The sequence below is a fragment of the Solanum stenotomum genome, chromosome 8 (assembly GCF_019186545.1).
Source record: "Solanum stenotomum isolate F172 chromosome 8, ASM1918654v1, whole genome shotgun sequence".
NCBI classification, from domain to species: domain Eukaryota; kingdom Viridiplantae; phylum Streptophyta; class Magnoliopsida; order Solanales; family Solanaceae; genus Solanum; species Solanum stenotomum.
In genome coordinates this window covers 49,773,414-49,797,698 of record NC_064289.1, presented here as the reverse complement: position 1 = coordinate 49,797,698, position 24,285 = coordinate 49,773,414, and the positions used below count along the sequence as shown (strand labels likewise).

Sequence of the window (24,285 nt, the reverse complement as noted above, 5' to 3'; positions counted from 1 at the left end):
TTCAACTAAAATGTCCCTTTTACCATGTTTTCATGATTTTATGCATGGCTATCATACTTAGTGCATCTTTGTACTAACCCATATTTTCCTACATTTTTTCAAAGTGTAGGGTCCGGTTCTTGAGGCGATTATCATTCGGTTCAAGCTTGTATTTAGCTATTCTCCTTGCTTGTGATGAGTCCTCATGATTCAAGGACGAGAGATTCACTTTGAGTTTCATTTCTAGTATTTTATTTTCAAACTATGTTGTATGGGTTGTGTCCCTTTCTAGTTAGACTATCGTAATAGATGGCTAATTGAGACAAGTCTAGACTTCCGCTTTGCTTTTATGAAAACTTCTTAAGACTTGAGATGTATTTTACTCTTATTGTTCTAATGCTTTATGATGTGATAAGCTAAGTGGCTTACATGATGCCTTTAGGGGTATTATGTGCCTTGTTACGTCTAGGGGGTACCCTTGGATCGTGACAAACTTGGTAATCAGAGCACAAGGGTTAGAATGATTCTAGGATGATATCTCATAAGCCACTTCTAGTAGAGTCTTGTTCATGAGTGTGAAGCGCGCCACCTTTATGAATGAGAGGCTATAAGATGTTTTGGAAACTACACTTCTTTCATAATTTTTAAGTCGTCCCTTAGAGTTTAACTCTATAAAAGTCCCTCTCCTAATCCTTCTTTTGTGTCTTTAGGATATGAATACACGAAGGGCTAACGCAAGAAGAATGGAGGGTGTCAATGTGAATGAATGAGCTCCTCCTCAAGCTAACCAAGCTCCGATTGATCTCGTGGTTGAGAATGTGACCCATATGGAATTTAGATCTACTATCTAAATGTTGGTTCAAGTCCTGACGGCTCAAGCCAGTAGAGAAGTTGTAGCTCCGGTCAATCCTAATATGAATTTCCTGGCTTCTAGATTAAGGGATTTTGCAACGATGAACCCCCCCCCCCTCCGTGTTTCTTGGTTCCAAAGTGGGAAAGGATCCTCAAGAATTTGTGGAGGAGGTTTATAAAATAATTGATGCCTGGGGGTGACTTCGGTAGAGAAAGCGGAGCTAGCCGCTTACCAATTGAAGAGTGTGGCTCAAGTATGGTATACTCAATGAAAGAACAATAGGCCAGTAGAAGCAGGTCCAATAGAGTGGGAAGTGTTCAAATCGGCGTGGGTAAACTGTTCTTCCAGATCTATCCAAATTTCTCTAGCAGTTTCAATGTGTGCGGCACTACCCTGCAATTCCTTGGCAATTGCATTTGTAAGCCATGAAAGTACAATGGCATTGCATTGTATCAATGACTTTAGCTCCTAAGAGGTTTCTTTCTGTCTCTCAATGGTTCCATTAACAAATCTAGCCTTATTTTTAGAGTGAAGTGCGTTCAAAAAATTTTGTCTCCTAGTGAAATAGTTTTCAACATTTTCACTAAGAGGATTAGTAACAAAAATAAAACCTGGGTGGTCTGATGGATGCAAGGAATAGGGAGAATTGTCTGCGACTTTTGGTTGAGGCAGATTCGCTAGTTCAACAGTGCGTCCTTCAGTTCCCATGACTGGAAAAAAAATTCTTAGGATCTTTTAATTAGCTTCTGATACCATGTAGAATAAAATTACCCGAGTGAATTACTTTATTGATAATACATCGCAATGTTATATACAAGTTGTACCAGCTCTATAACTAAGAAAATGTATCTTTACATATAATTACAAATATATATTTTGATTTATATATCTAAGGAAACATATCCTCTGATTGTGCAATTAAATAAGATCTTCCAATAGATACCATACGAAAAATAAATCAAAGAAAATTTGCACTTACTTAGGCATATATAGCTCATCATCATTTTTGAAGCATTTGTCAAGTTGAAGAATATTTTGTTTACATGTAGTGATTGACGACAAATAATATAGCCTATGCTTGCGCTTTGAGCATTTAAGCACTATTACATTCAAGTATTAAGCACAAATAAGTAGTCCTAGTGAAATATAAAAGCAAAATCTATAATTTATAAAAACCAATAAAATCAATAAAAGCTTACCATGATGATAATATTCATAAGGATGAATGATACATGGATTCCTCCAAACACAAGTACCTTAAAATCTTTCATTGAACAACACAAAAATGAAATTTATAAATAATTTATTTTTGATTCACAGATTTTTCTTGATTTCGAATACTCTGTTTATGTAGACACAATCTCAATCTCAACCTCAATATAATTCAGTAGACAACAACGTAAGTGAAAAGTTATACATAGAAAATACATACCATTTTTTGTGTTCTATCAAATCAGTGAATTACCTCAATCATTGTAAGGACCCGGCCGGTCATTTTTGGAAAGTTGCATAAATTTATCATTTTTTCCCTATTGATTTTGACCTCGAGTCTTCTATGATTGATTTTTAAAAGTTGATTTCAAACTTTGAGTTAAAAGTTGAGAATTTTGTAAATTTTGAGTTTGAAAGGAAAATGTTGTTAAGAAAGTGGTTTTCAATTTCTTTTAGAGTTTTAAGTATCTGGAAGGAATTATGTCAATTCCAACCGTCTCGGAATGTGGAATCTTGTCTATGAGAGTTGTCGATTTCAGATTCAGAGTCCTTTCGAGAATTTGAGATCCTAAGTTGGAAATTATTGAGAATCTAGCCTTTGGGTTGATTTTGGTCAATATTCGGGGTTTGAATGCTCGTATCAGAATTCTAAGAGTTTTATTAGATTCAGGAGATGATTTTAAGCCTAGGTGAGGTCTTGGTTGATTTTGAGAGGTCCCAAGCAAGATTTAGACTTTTTGGACGTTATGTTAGTTTCTTGTGGTTTTCATGGATGTCAGGTCATGGATACCTCAGATTCATATTTAGACGATTCCATTAAATCCAGAATGTCGAGTATAATCAATTTGCATATATGGTTTATGTGTATGAGGTACCGAACAAATCTCATATGTCCTTTCAATGTTTTGAGTGTTGGCTTATTTTCTGTGTCTTAGATCTGGTGCACCTTGTGATCGCAAGGGATGGCTCGCTTTCACGAAACATGTGTTAGCGAGGCCCTGATTTTTTTCGCAAAGGTCAATTCATGTTGACTTTTGCGTTTGCGAAGGACCTTCGCATTCGCAAAAAATGGGTTTGCAATCACGATGGTCCTGATTTTTGTGGGGTTCACTTCTGCGAACTAGTGGTCACTTTTGCGACATCAAAGACGGATTTTTGGTATAAAATTTTGGGATTTAAGCTCCATTTTCCATTTTTGAGCTTGGCAAAACCCTTGGAGGCAATTTGAAAGGATTCTTGTACTAAATTATTTGGGTAAGATTTTGTGATCCTAAAACTTCATTTTTCTTTAATTATTTATGGATTCTAACATCAAAACTTGGGATTTTGATCGACAAATGACAAGGTTTTTCTATAACTCAAGCTCTAAACTAAAATGTAACCTAAGCTCTAAACTTAAATGGAGATTGTGAACTAATTTTAAGTTCTTTTTCGAAATGATTTTTGTCAATGAGTTCCTAAGGCCTTGAGTAACATTTTCAAGTGTTGATTTTCAGATTCAAACCTTATTTTTGGAATTGGGTTGTGAGTTGATTGGTCCATTTTCAAAGTAATTGATGTGGGTATTTTTGCTTCCGTAAATTTATTGTGAATACTTGATTGATATAGATTGTGTGGTTTGGACATTGGTCTGAAGGGGAAGACTCAAGTCTAGGAGTAACTAGTTGGTTGAATTAAGGCAAGTGGTCTCCAAAATTGTGTATTCTAGTAGATGTATTTTCCCATCATTGTGTATGTGTTGGGAGTAATGAGGATAAGATGAAAGGTTCATTGTTCCACTTGATAAATCTTATTGAATAAAAAAGGGTTTAAATGAACAGACTATGTGTTGATTAGAATGTTTGTGAATTGTCTTGTGGTGTACCCTATTTGATTTATTGATTGATGAAATGCTTGGTAGCAAGAATGTGGACTTGAATTGCTTGAATTGTTGTCTCTTCCTTACGGTGTGAACTTGCCCATGTGCATTGATTGTTGTACATCGTGATAAGACACATGATATAAAGCCAATGAGAAAATGATTCTGGCTAGTGATATGATATACAAACGATGGGAAATAGTTTGATTATTATGATTTGATGCTTAGGTTTGACTTACTTGTTAACTGTGATTGATGCACGTGTTACTTGTGATTGATCTACTTGACATAAATATTGACTTACTTGATATGTGTTGATTGTTGAATTATGACTATTGAATTGTGATTATTGAGCCATGCGAGTCGTGTATTATAGAACTGTTAGGTTGGGTTGATTTCTAGGAAGGTTATAGTTTGAGGAGGTTTGGTTGGGATGAAAGAAGTATTCGAATTCTAGCTAGTTGATTTGTTTACTAGATTGATTGTTGGATACCGTATTATTGGTAGTCACTCCTTGATTCTACAATTGGGTAGGTTCCGAGGCTAGTATAGCGTGATTGCTCTTTCTCTCCCATCTCCAAGGCTTGTCTAGGAACTGTTGAGAGGTAGCTGATTGTCATCCAGGCGGGCCATTTTGTTCTTTCTTTTATGTTTTGTTCTATTTGAGAAATAAATACTTGAGACTTGTACTTATTTCTATATCCCGTACTTTATGTATTAGCGATTTGTACACATGATAACAAGGTTTTGGAATGTTAATAGAAAGAATAATTTGCCGCTTTTATCTTGTTCTTGCTTTATCTTCCATATTTCTTTCATTTTGTCGGGTTGAGGCTGACTTGTGTTGGTGGAAATAGACAAGTTTCATCACGTCCATTTTTTTGTCGTGACTAATGGTATCAGAGCTAGGTCCATATGTCTCATGTGTGTACAAGACAAGTCTAAGTAGAGTCTCAAGTATCGATACAGAGACGTTTGTACTTATCTTCGAGAGGCTATGAAGACTGTTAGGAAAATTCCTATTATTTACTCTTTATTATCGTGTGTGGTTCGTTAGTGTTGAGTTTCCACGTGTTGTCTTGGCAAATATCGAGGACCAGAGCTTCCATTTTCAGTAGTAGAGGGAAGGCGGTCCCTGAAGTTGTTGTTGAGAACCCAGATAGGGGTAGAGGTATCGGGCCCAAATAGGGGTAGAGGTATTGCCCGAGCTAGAGGTCGTGCTCATGGAGTAGCACCAGGTCATGCCCGTTAAGCAGCACCAGTCAGAGATTGAGCTAGAAAGGTCTCTTCTCAGCCACAGGTTGAGGTTGTTGAGGACCAGGTTCGTCATGAGTTTATAACTCTATTGTTTCAGGATACCTTGTTGAAAATGCTGGGTGTTTTAGAGAACTTCTCTCAAGGTGGTGCAACAAGTACACCAGAAGATTCTTAGACGAGTGTAGGGGTGCAGACCCAGGTCAGAAACATCAGGTTCCAGTTATCCTTGATTAGGTTGGTCAACCACCAGTGGCTCCTACACCAGCTGTTGGTGCATTATATCTTGAGGTTATATTGGCATAGACTGATCAGAGTGCTATATGAGGTTTCAGAAGATGAAACCACCCTAGTTTTAAGGTGGTAAGAATGAGGAAGCCCATGAGTTCTTGACTTTGTGACATAAGATGCTTGAGGAAGTGGGTATGATAGATGCTCGTGGTATTCGATTTGTTGCACTTCAGCTTCGTGGATGCTCTAGAGAGTGGTAGATGACTTTTGTGAGGTCTAGACCAGTTGGATCTCCCAGCAGAGTGGAACATATTCTCTAGTGCTTTCTAGGACCGCTTCATTCCATGGAGCGTGAGGGAGGAGAGTCGATTGAGGTTTTAGGACTTGAGACAGGGCAGTTTGTGTGTGACTGAGTATGAGACCCGTTTCTGTGAGCTTATTATGCATGTTATGACTATTGTTTTAATTAGGTAGAGAGAGTTTGAATGTTTGTGAGAGGGTGGACTTTCTCTATTAGATCGTATATATTCAGAGCAGTCAGAGTGGGGGGTTCCTTCCCATCCATTGTGAGCATCGCTAAGGAGGCGGAGTTGATGGTTTTAAAGGATATTATGGAGTTAAGAGGGCCTGATCGTCAGGTCAGTTTTCTGGTGCCTCATCTGGAGGCAGAGTTTCATATAGAGGTAGTAGCTCTTTTCAGCACCATGGTCCGATTCATGCATCTATGCAAGTATATGAGAGTGTGCAGTCAGCCGAGGATCTTTTGGTTCGGGCTAAGGTGGCCATGGTAGCCCATCTGGTTTGCAGCAACAATAATTCGTGCTGAGGTCTTGTTACACTTGTGGATATCCAAGTCATTTGATGTGATAGTGTCTTCTATAGAATCACTCAGGACCCCATCATTCTTATTCAACTGCTCCAGCTAGATATTTAGTACCTCTAGCCAGGGGTTGAGGCAGAGGTCAGTCTGGTAGAGACTACAAGACTTCTGGTAGGGGTGCTCAACTTCGCAGGGTGGAGGTAAGGGTTTTACTCTGACTTCAAGTGGTCTATAGGGACAATTTTACACTATTCCAAGAAGTCTTGAGGCTGAGACTTCCGATGATATGATCACAGGTATCATCCTATTTTTCCATTGACCTACATCTATATTATTTGATCTAGGGTCTACTTTCTCATATGTGTCTACCCATTTTGCTGTTGGTTTTGATATGATGTTTGATTGCATGTATGTTCTTGTTCATGTTTCTACACCAATGAAAAAATTCTTAGTGGTGGATCAAATTTATCCATTTTGTCTTGTTTCTTTGGCCGGATATGATACTTAGGTAGATGGTAGACTTTGATATTAGTTTAGGTATGGATTGACTCTCCCCGCATCATGCTATTATTGGTTATTATGTTAAGACCATGACCTTAGCGATGTTGGGTGTCCCGAGAGTTCAGTGGACGGGTGCTACTGGTTCTTACCCTAGTAAAGTTATCTCCTTCATTCGAGCTCAGAGATTAGTTGATAGAGGGTGTTTGTCCTATTTGGCCTTCATTTAGAATATTAGTATTGAGCCACCTCCCATGGATTATGTGCCCGTGGTTCGAGAGTTTTTAGATGTGTTTCCTACTAACCTTCTAGGCGTTCCTCCGGACAGTGAGATTAATTTTTCTATGGACTTAGAGTCAGACGAAACCAAACCCATTTCTATTCCTCCTTGTCATATGGCGCTAGCTGAATTGAAGGAATTGAAGAATCAGTTGAATGATTTGTTGAGAAAGGGGTTCATTCGCCCTAGTGTTTCTCCCTGGGGTGCTTTTGACTTGTTTGTAAGGAAGAAGTATGGAACCACGTGGATGTGTATTGATTATCATAGTTGAACAAAGTAACGGTGAAGAACAAGTATTTTCTTCCTCGTATTAATTACTCGTTTGACCAGCTTCAATGTGCCTTCTCATTTTCTAAGATTGATTTGAGGTCTAGCTATCATCACATAAAGATTAGGGCATCGAATATCCCTAAGACAACTTTCAGGACTCGTTATGGGCACTATGAGTGTATTGTGATGTCTTTTGGTTTGACTAACGCCCCTGCAACGTTCATGTAGTTGATGAACGGGTTGTTTTGACCTTATTTGGATATCTTTGTGATATTGTTCATTAACAACATCTTTGTGTACTACTGAGGAGGACCACGATCAAAATTTGAGAATTGTGCTCCAGATATTGAGGGAAGAGTAGTTATATGTCAAGTTCTCAAAGTGTGAGTTTTGGCTTTACTCTGTGGCATTTTTGGGGCACGTGGTGTCCAAGGATGTTATTCAGGTAGATCCAGCTAAGATTGAGGTAGTGAGGGGCTGGACCTGAGTCGATAGTTTTGTAGGACTTGCAAGTTATTACAGACAATTTGTGCAGAGCTTCTCCACTAATGCATCTCCTTTGACCAGATTGACTCGACAAAGTATGAGCTTCCAGTGATCTGATGAATGTGAAGAGAGCTTTCAAAAGCTCAAGACCTTGTTGACTTCGGTTCCTGTTTTGATTTTACCCGAGGACGGTGCATACTTCACTATTTATTGTGATGCTTCTGGAGTCGGATTAGGTGGTTTTCTGATGCAGAAAGGTAAGGTGGTCGCATATTAGACTGTGGATGATAAGGAGTGGCTACATTGTGATGGACACCATATTTCTCAAGTTGTGCCTTGAACAACTTATTACAAAAGTGAGAGCCTCCATCGCTAATAATAGCCCTCGGTGTACCAAATCTGGAGAAGATATTCTTTTTCAAGAATGCGGTGACACTTTTACCTTCGTTGTTGGAGAGCTCTACTGTTTCCACCCACTTCGATACATAATCAACCGCAACAAGAATATACTTCATCCCATATGAACTCACAAATGGACCCATAAAATCAATGTCCCATACATCAAACAATTCGATCACCAGTATAGGATTCATAGGGAGCTCTTGCCTCTTTGAAATCCCTTCATCTCTTTGGCAACGATCACAAGACTTGGCGAAATCATGAGCATCTTGGTGGATGGTAGGCCAATAGTATCCACACTGCAAGATCTTATGTGCAGTCCGAATACCACTATGATGCCCACCAACTGGCGATGAATGTCATGCTTCAAGTACACTCAACATCTCAACCTCAGGCACACAACGACGAATAATCCCATCAGCACAACTACGATACAAATAAAGTTCATCCCAAAAGAATTTCTTCACATCATGCATAAACTTTTTCCTTTAGTGAAAAGACAAATCGGGTGGCACAGTATCACTTGCCAAATAATTAGCAAAGTCTGCGAACCAAGGAATCAAATCATTAGAAGCAGCCAATACATGTTCATCTGGAAAAGCATCATTAATTTCAGCCCTATCTTCAAGCTTTAGCATGGCCTCCTCCTCTAATCTGGACAAGTGGTCGACAACTTGATTTTCGATTCCCTTTCTATCTTTTACCACAAAATCAAACTCTTGCAGCAATAATACCCATCTAATCAATCGTGATTTTGCATCCTTTTTCGCCATCAAATACCTCAATGCAGAATGGTCAGTATGCACGATGACCTTAGTACCAAGCAAGTAGGAACAAAATTTTTCGAATGCAAAAACCACCGCAAGAAGTTCTTGTTCGGTCACTGTATAATTCTTCTGGGCCACATTCAGAGCTTTGCTAGCATAGTAAATAGGGTGAAGAATTTTCTCACGCCTTTGACCCAATACTACACCAAGCGCCACTCCACTCGCATCACACATTACCTCAAACGGTTGTTCCCAATCTGGTGAAATAATGATAGGTGTTGTAACCAACTTTTCCTTCAACTCTCCAAATGCTCTAAGACAAGCATCATCAAAGCAGAACTTATTCTCCTTCTCGAGCAGTTTGCACAAGGGATGTGCAATTTTTGAGAAATCTTTGATGAATCTCCTATAAAAACCTGCATGCCCAAGAAAACTTCTAACACCTTTTACAGAGATAGGTGGTGGAAGCTTTTCTATTACCTCGACTTTAGCTCTATCAACCTCAATACCTTTCTCTGAAATTCGATGACCCAACACTATACCTTCTTTTACCATGAAATGACATTTCTCCCAATTCAGCACCAAGTTGCAGTCTTCACATCTTTTGAGCACCTCGGCCAGATGTTTTAGACAGTGATCAAACGAATCACCTACCACTGAAAAATCATCCATGAACACCTCAATAGTGTCCTCCACCATATCAGAAAATATAGACATCATACATCTCTGGAAGGTCGCTGGAGCATTGCACAATCCGAATGGCATTCGTTTGAACGCAAAAGTCCCATATGGGCAAGTGAAGGTGGTCTTCTCTTGGTCTTCTGGAGCTATAGAAATTTGATTGTAGCCCGAATACCCATCAAGAAAACAATACCAACCCTTGCCTGCAAGTCTATCTAACATCTGATCCATGAATGGCATAGGGAAGTGGTCTTTCTCAGTCCACGCATTCAACTTCCGGTAATCCATGCAAACTCTCCATCCAGTGACAGGCCTCATTGGAACAAGCTCATTTCTTTCATTTGGAACCACAGTCATACCACCTTTTTTAGGTACACATTGCACAGGACACACCCAATTACTATCTGAGATGGGATAAATAACTCCCGCATCCAGCCACTTGATGATCTCCTTTTTGACTACCTCTTGCATAGGTGGATTTAATCTTCTCTGGTGCTCAACACTGGGCTTATGATCTGGTATGAGTTGGATTTTGTGAGAACAGATACCGGGGGGGATCCCAATAATATCTGCAATAGTCCACCCAATCGCTCGCTTGAACTTCTTTAATACAGTCACCAAACACTCTACTTGCCTTGCATTCAAATCTGCTGCAATGATGACCGGCAAAGTATTCTCTTCGCCTAAATATACATACCTCAAGTGTGGTGGTAGAGCTTTAAGCTCCAATTTCGGTGCCTCCACAATAGATGGTCTTGTGGGTGGGGACTCGCGATTCTTCATGTCTAGCTCATACTTCTTTGGTTTGGACCGGTATTCACACTTATCAAGTGCGGCTACCAACTCATCATATTCTTCAATACCATCACTACCAAAATTCATCATGACTGCTGCTAGTGCCTCAACACCTAATCGCTCTTCAATTTGCACTTCTGACCCACTCTCCACTCTGTAAGTTATAGCAGATACTGTTTGTAGCTCACCATTCTGCTTCATGGATCTACAGATATTGAAAGTTGCTTCTTCATTGTTCAGTCTGAACTTCATCTGTCCCTTTTCCATATCAACCAACGCACGCCCTGTGGCAAGAAATGGTCTCCCAAGGATGATGGGAACCTCAAAATCAACCTCACAGTCAAGGATCACAAAATCCGCCGGAAAGATGAAAGACTCTACTTTCACTAGCACATCATGGAGCACACCTATGGGCCTCTTCACAGTCCGATCAGCCATCAGTAACCGCATTGCAGTGGGCTTTGGATCCCCTAGACCCAACTTCTTGTAAATAGATAAAGGCATGAGGTTGATGCTAGCACCAAGATCACACAATGCCTTAGCAAAGTGTAATAACCCTATAGTACATGGGATCGTGAAAGCACCAGGGTCTTCCTTCTTCTGCACCAGAGATCTTGTAGCAATAGCACTACAATGCTGCAATCTATCATCATCTTCAAAACTCACAGACCTTTTCTTTGTCACCATATCTTTCATGAATTTTGCATATCCAGGCATTTGCTCCAAGGCTTCTATCAAAGGGACATTGATAGAAAGCTGCTTCAACATAGTGATAAATCTGCGATATTTCCCATCTTCAGTCTTCTTCACTAACCTTTGAGGAAAAGGTGGTGGAGGTCTAGGTATGGGAACCACTTTCTGAGGTACCTCCACTTCTTGTTCTGTCACAACCTCTGACTCCTCTCTAACTTTCACCACATCATCTTCTTTTCTATTCTCAACTTCTACCATAGACGGCATAGGTGGATCTACGGTTTGCTTGCCTCCTCGAGTGGTAATTGCCATACAATGCCCATCATTCTTCGGATTCTGGATGGTGTTGCTAGGAAGAGTGCCAGGTTGACGCGGGTTCACTGTAGTAGACAACTGCGTCATCTGCTGCTCTAGATGCTTTATTGACACTGCATGGGCATCAACCTTTTGACCAATACCAGATAAGTCGTTTCTCATCTCCTTCACATTCTCATCAGTAGCATCAAACCTTCTCATCATCTTCTGCAGCATATCTTCAATACGCGTCATATTACCTCCAACTTCCCTAGCACCAGATTCCCGATTTTGAGGGGGAACATAGGGTCCAACCCGATCGTTTCTGTTGCCATAGTTGTTCCTGTTGTAGTTGTTGTCGCGATTGAAGTTCCCATCTCGGACATAGTGACCCTCTCGGTTGTAATTTCCATAGTTCCGACCTTGGTTCCCTTGACCTTGGCGCCAATTTTCCGTGTTGGATCCTTGGGCGTTTGGTCGGAAACCCCCCGTCTGATCATTCACCGCATAAGTGTCCTCTTCATAGTAACACTCCTCAACTGGTGGTGGAGTTCTAGTTAAGTAATTTACAACATTTACCTTTTCTGCTCCTCCACTCACATGCTTCAATACCAACCCCAACTCTGTCCTCATCTGAGCCATCTCCTCACGAATATCATCTGCAGAGTTAACAGTAGCATTATGAACAGCAAATGTGTTTCTCCCAGTATCTGACCTTCTAGTGCTCCACGCTTTATTATTGCGAGAGATCCTCTCCAATTTTTCAGCAATCTGTGCGTATGTACAATCACCATATGAACCTCCAGCAATAGTGTCAAGTACTGCTTTATTGTTATCATCCTGTCCTCGATAGAAATATTCCTTCAGTGACTCATCATCAATACGGTGATTTGGGACACTTCTTACGAAAGCAGTGAATCTGTCCCACGAGCTACTCACAGACTCTCCAGGTAATGCCACAAAATTGTTGACCCGATCTTTGTGATTGAGCTTCTTAGATACTGGATAGTACTTTGCTTTAAATACCTCTGCTAGTTGGTCCCATGTGAAAATTGAGTTATAAGGAAGCTCAGTGAACCATACTGCAGCATCGCCTGTCAGTGACAGAGGGAACACTCGTAACCCAATGACGTTCATATCCAAGTCTGGTCTGCCTACACAACTTTTGCAAACCACCCTGAGCTTGGCTAAGTGAGCATGTGGATCCTCCGATGGCGATCCTGAAAATAAGCCTCTTGCTGTAAGCATCTGCATCAAACTACTAGTCACCACAAATGTGTGCCCTGGAGGTAGAGGAGGTAGGACGATGGGTCCATCGGAGTCTGCTATGTCGACGTTGCCCCGATAGTTGTCATGGTGTTGTGGGCCTGGTGGACCATGCACTCTCACTGCATCTCCCAATTGATTTTCAGCTAGACCCCGGTTTTCCCCACCAACTACTCTTGGCTGCTGTAACTCAACTGCTTCATCTAGATTTCCTCCGATAGGATGAACTGGAAGTCCTTGATTGTTCATTCTTCGCAAAGTTCTGTTCAACTCTGGATCGTACGGAGTAAGTGGTTCGCCTTGGCTCCGTGTACTTGGCATACACTAGAGTCGGAACCTGAGAGAGACAAAAAAAAAAAAAAAAGTAAAATTAGGAAATATTTGACTAACGTTCAATATTGTAGTTAAAACTAAATCTAAAAGCCAGATTCCCCGGCAGCGGCGCCAAAATTTGATACGCTCAAATTACACCTCCTTTCAGAAGCATAAGCGATCGTTATCAAGTAAAGAACCCAACTTGTAGGTTGGGATCGATCCCACGAGGAAAATGGTTTAGACTTTACTTTTAACCGACAACTATATTCGATTAGTCAAATTATTTCCAGAAACAGGTAATAAAAAGGGGGGTTTGTGCTTGTGTAAAACAAATAGTAATAAGTAATATTGTAATCAATAATTAAACTCAACTTTGGTTGTTATCAAGATAAGAGAAATAACTAGGGTATACGTGTTCCCCATAATCTCATAACGCAGTAATCCTAGTAATAGCAATCCTTTTCTAGTGTATTACATGCAAAGTGATAAGTTAGGTATCTCTAAATCCTTGGTCCGGCATCTAGAGAATTTCACCCCGCACCTTGGTCCGGCTACGTGTGTATAATTTACTAACCCTTACCTTTACCTCATATTAGACATCATAATCGATGTTTGGCTTAGTTATTACTTCGCACCAATCGACACTAGCCTATTAGATAGTATCACACTAAATCTATGTTGATAATTCTTTTCTTGTTAATTACCTCCTTGGTCCGGCAAGTAGTAACAAGGCGAGTTCTAACGTTGGCCACCGTTAAAAAGACTTCTAAACGAAAGAATTATCAATGCATGCAAAATACTAGTCAAGAATTGCTTATTTACTATTCATACTTTGTTAATCGATCATGGTTCCCACAACCCTAGTTGTGGATTTAGTTACTCATATTGGCAAGAACACAATTCATAATTGTAGATGAAGAAATCATGAACTTACGTAAAGAGAATAATCAACCCAGAAATTTTACTTGAATTGCAAAGCCAAAATCTTCAAAACGAACTTGGGAAATCAATAATTGCTAGAGTTGCAAATTAATCTCCAAAGTTACAAAGCAAAAATAGAATAATAGTATCTAACCCCCAAAAACGAGGTTTACATGTCCTATTTTTAGAAAACAAATCATAAATAAAAAAGGAAACAAATTAAGGAAAGTTTTGTTCAGGTACGCGTCTTCAATCCACGAGATCGACTTACGGACCGTCGATGGATTACGGTCCGTAAGTCCCTTCCGTCACTCGGGACTTAGAAAATATTTCAGCTTCCAAAAATCAGCTTCTCTGAAGCAAACGACGGACCAGCAGTACGGACCGTAGATCGACCTACGGTCCGTCAATCCCCTCCGTAGCTCCATACTTAGAATCTTCAAAAATCAGGTACTGGAACCCTTGCAGTCTCACTCTACAGATCAACAGTACAGTCCGTAGATCAATCTACGGACCATCAATGGGCACCGTGGTTCCACACTTGGTCAAATTTCCCTGATTTGTCCTCAATACCATGCCTGCTGATCTACGGTCATAACCTATGGACCGTGAATGGACCTACGGTCCGTAGATCACCTCCGTAAATGCCCTGTTTCTGCATTTCCTTCAGTTGTCTTTAAACTTCCGCGCCTGAACACCTTTCCTGCTAAACATGATAAAAACACATAAAATCCAATATAAAAAGGCCCTAGACACACACAACTTATAAGTGAAATATATTAGAAATACCAAAACTCACGGTATATCACATATGCTTCTAGACAGTTGAAGACCCATGAGAAGAACTACCTTACCCATGATTTAGAATTGACAGTCGTGATGTTTGTGCTTAAGCTATGACGGTAACTATATAGGGTTCATTGTGAGGTCTTCACGAATCATCGGAGTCTTTAGTACATCGATCGATGGATATTGCATTGCCCCTCTTAGGCATCCGCGACTTAATTGGCTACTCATTACTGGTAATTCATCTATCTGTTGCCTGACTTTAAGATATTTATACTGTCAACATATATAAGTTAAATCGTCGATTTTTTTTAATATTGTCTATTGTTTGTGGTTTATAATAGGCAGGTATTGTTAGTGGAGCATGTGTATGTTTCAATAATTGGGCAATGCAGAAAAGAGGGCCAGTTTTGGTGTCTGTATTAAGCCCTGTTGGAACTTTATTAACTGTAGTTCTTTCTGCTGTTACCTTAAGGGACACAATTACCACGGGAAGGTATATATTTATTTTATTTTGATTATCTGTTTTTTCTTCGTCAATTTCATCAAATTTAATTTTTTAAAAACGACTAAATTTTTTTTGTTTTGTTGCTAGTTTGTTTCTGATGCTTACAGGTCTATATTTCGTGCTATGGGCGAAAAGGAATGAAGGATTTATAAATAATAACATGACGAATTCATCATCAGAAAGTGAGTACGATGTGGAGAAGCCTCTTTTAAATAGAAATTCTTCTTTTTCTCCTTGTATTATGTAGATTAATTAGTTTGTATATATATACCCAATTAAACACCAATTTAAAGAAAGAGCGAGCGAAAGAGTAAAAACCAGTGAGTTTGTTTGGTTGTATAGAAAATTTTATGATATTTGAAGTTTGAAATATATTGCAAGTTCAGATCCTAGAAATATCTTTTATTTTTGCAATATCACGACGAAATATAGTCAATCCTAACTTGTATGGGACTGAGGCGTAGTTGTTATAGTAAGCATGACGGAATGTGCATTGTGATAATGACATGGATAGCAAGGATCACGTAAAAGCTTTAGAGGAGCTCGATGGACACAATGTAACGACATGCAATGTGTGGAAGGTCCACCAAAGTGAAGAGAAAGAAGAAAGAGGCCATTTGTGCAATGGTCATCTCATAATTTCAAGAATTCACAAACGAAGACAAGCAAACAAGGCCCTTATCTCATTAAGGGTAAAATTGTAAAGAAAGTGTCTTCTTTATTTTATTAGTATAAATAATAGTATCTTTTATTTTGGGAAGACTTAGACTATATGGATTTTGAATGTTAAATGAACAAACTCTTTGAAGAGTGTAGTTTAAGGGTGTAATCCCTTTTAGCTTAGTGTAGCTTAATCTAGATTAGTGATGGGTGAATTTCCCTTGTTGATTTAGGACTACTTAACCTTGATTTCACTTGAGATTACTCATTTGTGAATTTCAATTTGAGTTGTTTCTTTTCGAATTCAAGTTTCTCTTCTTCCTTGGTTGATTGTTAATTCAATTAGCCTTCTTTCTTTCCCTCTCATCTCTTATTTCTAATCTATCTTACTTTTGTGTTGTTTAATTCCGCATTTGATTTCACCCCCAATTGGAATCCTTATCACATTGTCACCATGATATTGTTGTATCTCTATTCTTGTATGCAAAAACTTGGAGATTTATATATATATATATATATATATATATATATATATATAACCTCTGGGAAATTTGGGTCACATTTTTTGTTCTTCTTTTGGGTTTTTGGACGTTTGAGAATTCCCATTTAGTATCCTCTGCTTTAGATTACGTATATAGTACTAACTAATCATAGCTTTAACACTAGGATTAATAATTCTCTAATTTAGATTTTGTCATTGAGGCTAGCTATACCAACAAAGAAAATAAATTCTAGTGTTATCACTATAACTTAAAATTTAATGGTATTTGATCCGTGGGAGTCTCCGATACAATGGGTGTGAATTCAATTTTTCGTTTCCCCTTACCAGCATTTTTAATGGTACTTGATCCGTGGAAGCGTTCTCATCGGATAGCTCTGAGCATCATGAAAAAATCACCCTAAGTTTTTTTTTTCGTTTCTATTAAAATTAAATCTCAATTTACCTTATTTTTGCCCACTTCATTTACTGATAGGTCATAGCCTTAACAACATATCATAAGTTTTTTTCCGAGCCTCCAAACTATAGCAATTGCCATACTCATTTTCTTTTTGAATGAAGTATTGTCCATTGAATTTATAAGATAGGTAATTACTATAATTACTTTAAAATGTTACTTTCTTTTGACTTTACCAAGAATTTCGTTTTCATTAGTCCAACAAACTTACGACTTTAATTTAGTACAATAATGTTATTTTGTGTGAGTTGATTTAGTATCCTAAAAATATTTAAATGTAATTTAGAAAAACACTATGAGAAGGTGAAGGGCCGAGTGGGGATTAGAGGTGGGGTGGTAAAGGAGTGGGAGTTACGGACCTACAGATCGGGCTAAGGCTCTTTTATTCTGTGTTAGACCATACTTGGGGAGAATTCATATATACTGACTAGAACAATTCATCAATGATGATCACAGAAATAGTGAGGAAGAAGATATGATGATATTATTCCAGAAGCTTCAGAAAAAACAAAAAATGCTTACAGTGCATGCTATTTATACATTCCTAACTAACTAGTTGTGCACTCATAACCGACTAACAAAGTGTCAAACTGACTAATTATACAATTACTCAACTACCCCTAACAATTCTGCACTCAAGTGATTCCTTCTATTTCATTACTCCCCCTCAAGCTGGTGGGTGCAAAAACATTCAACACACCTAGCTTGCCTACCAAATATTCATGTTGCAGTCTAGCTACGAAGACCCTTAGTCAATATGACTGCCAGTTGATCCTTAGAGTTCACATGTTCTGTCTTCACCAAGCCTTCTTGTATCTTTTGTCTGATAAAATGGCAATTAATCTCTATGTGTTTTGTTCTCTCATGAAACACTGGATTAGATGCTATTTGTAATATTGCTCTACTATCCCTGAATATCATCACTGGTTCACTAATCTCACTTCCCAATTACTTCAACAATGTTGTGATCCACACCACTTCTATATTCAGCTTCTGCTAAAATCCTAGAAACCACACCTTGCTTCTTTGATTTATATGATATTAAAGAATCACCATGTTTCACCAAGAATCCTGAGACAACCCTTTTAGTATTAAGGCATGATGCCCAATCTGCATCACAGAAGACACTCAATTTGTTTTTCCTGGTACTGCTCAACAATATACCAACACCTCGTTCTCTTTTCACAAAAAAATATCCTATTTTTGAACAAAATCACCCGTTACATGTCAAGAACCCTCATGATCTTGTTCCATTCTTGGAACTTAAACTCTATGTTGATGGTCAAGTCCCTGATTTTTCATCCTTCACTCTACCTAGAATCATGTCAACTCATTTGCCTTATGATTCATTGCCAAAATCAGTCCAAGATTCAAGAACCAAACTTGTTTACTTACGTAGGAATCTGAGGGACACTTTTATTTCAATGTGGCATTTCACAAACAATTTAAGACTTGACTACATAGATACCAACTCCATTGAAGAAATGTTTGATCACTTTTGCAAAGGTGTGAGCCTTTATGGTCTGTTTTGGAATCATGTGTTGGATTATTGGGGGAAAAGCATAGAAAAGCCTAAGAAAGTAATTTTCTTGATGTATGAAGAAATTAAAGAGAAACCGAAAATTCAGCTTAAACGTTTAGCTGAATTCTTGGAATTTCCATTTTCTATAGAGGAAGAAAATTGTGGAGTGATGGATGAAATATTAAGAATCTGTAGCTTTGAAAATTTGAGCAATTTGGATGTGAATATAAATGGAAAATTGTCAACCAGAGAGGAAACTAAAATGTTCTTTCGTAGAGGGGAAGTTGGTGATTGGAAGCATTATTTTACTTTAGAGATGAGTGAGAAACTCAGTCATATAATTAAACAAAAGTTTCAAGGATCTGGATTAAATTTTTTCTATATTTGATTAGGCATTGATATGCTATATGCCAATTGAATGCAATTATTTATTATGAAAATCAATATTGAAATAATTGTGTTGAGATTAATCTATTTTAAAAGTTCACCTGTTGAATATTTTTTTTTATTGTGTCACGGACAAGTAATTTTTTTTATAACTATTTCACACCAAATCCTTCCTACTATAGTACTGAAAATGAGTTGGTTTTTATTTATTTATTTTGATTTTAAGTCCAACAATTATTGCTACAAATGTCAAATCAAGAATTGAATGCTCAAAATTTACAAAATTGATCAGAATGATTTTTCTTGTGAAATACCTATAGAAGAGTGATTTTTTACCCAAAAAATGTTTGACTTTATTATATAATTTTAATAATTGACTGACTATTCTAGCAACAAACTCATTTTAGGAGCTTCTATGTGTGACGATGGTTACCATAGAAATATATTGTGATGATAATAATAAAATAATGACAATCATCATCTTCACGCTCGAAATATCTAAAGGGAGTTGTCATGGTCTGCTATTTGTAGATGATGAAGTACAGTGACGGAGCCAGAACTTCGACTAAGGGGTGTCAAAATATACAGAAGTAAATCACGTAAAAGTCAAGGAGTGTCAATATGTAATATATACACATAAAAAATAATTTAACTCTAGCTACACAGTGTAATTTTCCGATGAAGGGGTGTCGGTTGACACCCCTCAACTACATGTGGCTCCGCCACTGATGAAGTATTAATCGAAGATACATAAGAAAAGATTAATGATAGACTGGAGGTTTAAAGATAGATCCTAGGGCTCAACAATTCCTGTACGTTGAGCAGGACAAAATCAAAGTACTTAGAGTATAAGTTCAGTGACATAACTNTCTAGCTACACAGTGTAATTTTCCGATGAAGGGGTGTCGGTTGACACCTCTCAACTACATGTGGCTCCGCCACTGATGAAGTATTGATCGAAGATACATAAGAAAAGATTAATGATAGACTGGAGGTTTAAAGATAGATCCTAGGGCTCAACAATTCATGTTGAGCAGGACAAAAGAAAAGTACTTAGAGTATAAGTTCAGTGACATAACTCACAAGGCAGATGTGGAGGTGATTATTAATATACTACTCATGATTCTTAAAGAGAGAAAATTTCAAGTATTTTGGTCAATAATCAAAGAAAATGTGAAGACTGGTGATGATGTTATACATGGTATTGGAGCGAGGTGGATTAAATGGAGGATCACATCCGATTTTTTTGTGTAGTAAGAATGTGCCACCAAGATTTAAAGGTAAGTCTTATAAATTGATTGCTATGGGTAGATTGTTGGCCGATCAAGAACTCACACATTCATAAGATGAAAGTAGCGGAAATGAGGATGTTGAGATGGATGTATGAGTATACTTGTTGGAGAGATAAAACTAGGAATGAAGATATTCGGGACGGAGTGGAATGACCCCGTGGTGAATAAAATGAGGGAATCGAGATTGAGATGGTTCGAACATGTGAAGATGAGATGCACATGTGCCCTAGTGAGGAGATGTGAGAGTTTGACTATGGTGGGTCTAAAAAGAGGTAAAGGTAGGTCAAAAAAATATTGTAGAAATGTGTTTAGACAAGACACGACAGACTTGAAGTTTATTGCATATATGATCATAGATAAGAGGATAGGGAAGTCGAGGATAAGCTTACCGAGAATATGATCCAGTTTTCTTTAAAAGTATTATTATTATTACTCTCATGCTATATTATTCTTTGATTTTATTATTACATGTTGTTTCGTTTGCTTCGATTATCGTACTAATTTTTGTTGATATTATCCTTTTCTCCATTGTTTCAACATAACTTCTTCACTACTCATGTATTTTCTTTTCATACCTAATTTTATATGTTTTACTTGAACCGAGGGTTTATAAATAATAATGTATTATTGTATTATCTTCACACTCATCTCTAAATTCTTTCTTTCCTTTTCTTTAATATTGGATAACAAGAGATGCAATACCTAGTTTCTAAGGTTTTTCAATTTTCATTTTCACATCACCAGCTACTTATCACTATTATATTACTCTTTGTTTCCATTAATAACGTGACATTGTCTGAATGAATATCGAATTTTAAAAAAATATATAATTTAAAAAGTCTAAAACAAATTATAAATTTGCATAGGATAACGAATCACCTCTTTAAAGAGAAATTCTTTTTGCACTCACAAAAACATAGCATGAAGTGTGATGTGGCTCACAAATTATTGTAAGACACTCACGTTAATAACACCACTCTTGAATCTTGATAAAGAATAATAAGAAAAGTAAATTAAAAGTTGTTAACAAAAAGACATGAAAAGCGTGAAGTAGAGAGCTCACATGTAGTGTATGACTAAAATATTCACGTAAATAATGAGTGTATCTGTGTATATATGTTATATAAATCTCAAACTTGAAGAAAACACTCAATTTAAAACAATGACAACATCTCAAAATTCTCCTCCCAAATATTTACAAGAGGACCTAAGTGAAGAGTGTAAAAAATTTCTCTCTACCCTACCTAAAGAAAAAGGATGGATGGAATCAACTATCTACAATTTTCAAGGTTTTTGGTCATCATCAAGAGCAATTCAAGGTGTGATTGCATGTCAACAACAATTTCAAGCTCAAGATAGTGATATCATTCTCGTGACATCTCCAAAATCAGGAACTGTTTGGTTAAAATCACTTTTATTTGCATTAGTGAATCGAAATAACCATCCTATTTTTGAAAAAGATCACCCCTTACTTTTAAAAAACCCTCATGATCTCGTTTTGTTCTTGGAACTTGATCTATATGTTGATGGTCAAGTCCCTGATTTTTCATCGTTCACTTCACCTAGACTCTTGGCAACTCATGTGCCCTTTGCTTCATTGCCAAAATCAGTTCAGACTTCAAGAACCAAACTTGTTTACTTATGTAGGAATCCAAGAGACACTTTTATTTCTATGTGGAATTTTGCAAACAATTTAAGACTTGATAATCACAAAGATACCAATTCCATTGAAGACAAGTTTGATCATTTTTGTAAGGGTGCGAGTCTTTATGGACCATTTTGGAATCAGGTGTTGGATTATTGGAAAGAAAGTATAGAAAATCCTGATAAAGTATTTTTCTTGATGTATGAAGAAATTAAAAAGCAACCTAAAATTCAGCTTAAACGTTTGGCTGAATTCTTGGAATGTCCATTTTCCATAGAGGAAGAAAATTGTGGAGTTGTGGATGAAATATTAAGAATGTGTAGCTTTGAAAATTTGAGGAATTTGGAGGTGAATACACATGGGAAAATGTCAGCTGGAGTGGCAAATAAAAATTTCTTTCGTCGAGGGGAAGTTGGAGATTGGAAGAATTATTTTACTGTCGAGATGAATGATAAACTCAATCATATCATTGAACAAAAGTTTCAAGGATCTGGATTAAAATTTTCATATATTTGATTAGACATTAATATGTTATAATGTGAATTGAATGTAGTTTATTATTTTCAAAATCAATGTAAGAGTACGTAGTTGTGTTTGAGGGTGATGTAACAAGAACATATAGAAAGAGCTCTATTGTAGAACTAATATATATTATTTTAAATGTTTATTACTCAAATTGTTGCAAATGATGTATTGATTTAAATGGAATGTACTTCTAGTGTGATTTCATTATTATTGATTGTTTGTAAAATATAAAAATGTGTCAAGTTGATCAACTATGAATAAAGGATGTACTTTTGTTATACTATATTATACCAAACTAATTTTATTCGATCATAGAGAAGTTTGTACGTTACTATCATTATCATTTTTAAGAGTTTAATACTGACGTATTGATGATAGTGGCACCCGTTGCACTCAAATTTTGAGTCTAAGTCTGATAATCGTCACAGTCATTTTTCAACTCTTTCTTTCGTTTGCAAATAAAGTAAAAGATTATGTCGAAAAAGGGAACTCTCATAATTAAATGATTAGGAAAAAAAAAAAGGGCACAACACTCTATATATATTCATGCATGTTTTCATAGAGCATGGTAGAAAATATGAAGCTTTAAATACGTGTAAGTTTAAATAACTCTATAAATTGAGTATTATATACTCTCTTCGTTCATGTTTACTTGTCTATTATATTAAAAATATTTTTTTTACTTTTATTTGTTTACTTTAGCATATCGAGAGAGAGACAATTTTTGACAATTTTTTATTTTATTTTTAACATTAACTATACATTTTTCCAAATCATTCTAAAGTCCATTAAGACTATATATAAATTAATATGAATATTATATTAAAATATTCACGTTATTTATGTTTATTTAGAAAGAGTGCAAAATTTATCAGGAATAAGTAAAAGTAAATGGAGAAAATATATAGTTAAATTAGATTATTATTTTTATTGTTGTTTAAATTAGATTTTCATGGTTATAAATTAAAGAATACTGATATAATAAACTCCAAAGAATTAATCTTGAAATTAAAATCATTATTTGACAAAGACGACAAAACATTGCATGAATTTTGCTAATTATTCTGACACACTCACATTAATAGCACTCTCTTAATAAATTAAATAAGTCAATCAAAGTAATTATTATTAATAGAAAGACATGAAAATTGTGAAGTGTTGAGCTCACATGAAGTGTATGACTAAATGTTTACATGAGTAATAAGTGTATTCGTGCGTATCTGTTATAAATATCCTGAACTTGAAGAAAATACTCAATCTTCTAAACCATGACAACTTCTCCTCCCAGATATTTACAAGAGGATAGCCTAAGCGAAGAGTGTAAGAAATTGCTCTCTATCCTACCAAGAGAAAAAGGATGGGTTGGGTCATATATCTACAATTATCAAGGTTGTTGGACACCACCAAGATTGCTTCAAGGTGTGATTGCATGTCAACAACAATTTCAAGCTGAAGATAGTGATATCATTCTTGTTACAACTCCAAAATCAGAAACTATTTGGTTAAAATCACTTTTATTTGCTCTGATGAATCGATTGAAACATCCTATGTTTGAACCTAACCACCCTTTACTTGTCAATAACCCTCATGTTCTTGTTCCATTCTTGGGGCATACACTCTATGTTGATGGTCAAATTCCTGATTTTTCAACTTTCACTTCACCTAGACTCTTGGCAACTCATGTACCTTTTGCTTCATTGCCAAAATCAGTGATGGATTCAAGAACCAAATTAAACTTATTTACTTATGTAGGAATCCTAAGGACACTTTTATTTCTATAATTGCTGCTTCCCAATGAGATCTCTTTGGTTGTTGCAGGAACGGACTGAGGGTCTGAATAGAAAAGGCAATGTTCTGCCTTGTTAATGTCAAAGATAGCATATTCTCTACTAGACTTTGATGCTGCTCTTTGTTATCAAGGAACTCATCATCTGATTTTCCTATCAAATCATCCAACTAATGTGTTGTCAACTTCATGTTTGTCTCTAGTGGTGTCCAAGATGGTTTTGCATTTCCTAACCCCAAGTGTGAGATAATCTCTGATCCATACTTTCTTTGATAGATTAAAATCCCCTTTCCAGGTCTGCTGAACTCCATACCAAGAAAAAACTTGAGATCATAAATATCTTTGA

General features: G+C 37.0%; 2 protein-coding genes across 2 annotated transcripts; both read left to right on the top strand.

Moving 5' to 3' along the window:
* Positions 1-21,141: 21,141 nt before the first annotated feature.
* Positions 21,142-22,192, top strand: LOC125873593 (cytosolic sulfotransferase 12-like). Its single transcript, XM_049554493.1, has one exon. The coding sequence runs from the start codon at positions 21,146-21,148 to the stop codon at positions 22,142-22,144; it is 999 nt and encodes a 332-aa protein (XP_049410450.1). The 5' UTR covers positions 21,142-21,145; the 3' UTR covers positions 22,145-22,192.
* Positions 22,193-23,421: 1,229 nt separating this feature from the next.
* On the top strand, positions 23,422-24,019 carry LOC125873872 (cytosolic sulfotransferase 12-like). The gene is made up of 2 exons (XM_049554716.1): positions 23,422-23,862; positions 23,972-24,019. Exons 1-2 carry the CDS (start codon positions 23,422-23,424, stop codon positions 24,017-24,019), a joined length of 489 nt encoding a protein of 162 aa, XP_049410673.1.
* Positions 24,020-24,285: the final 266 nt, after the last annotated feature.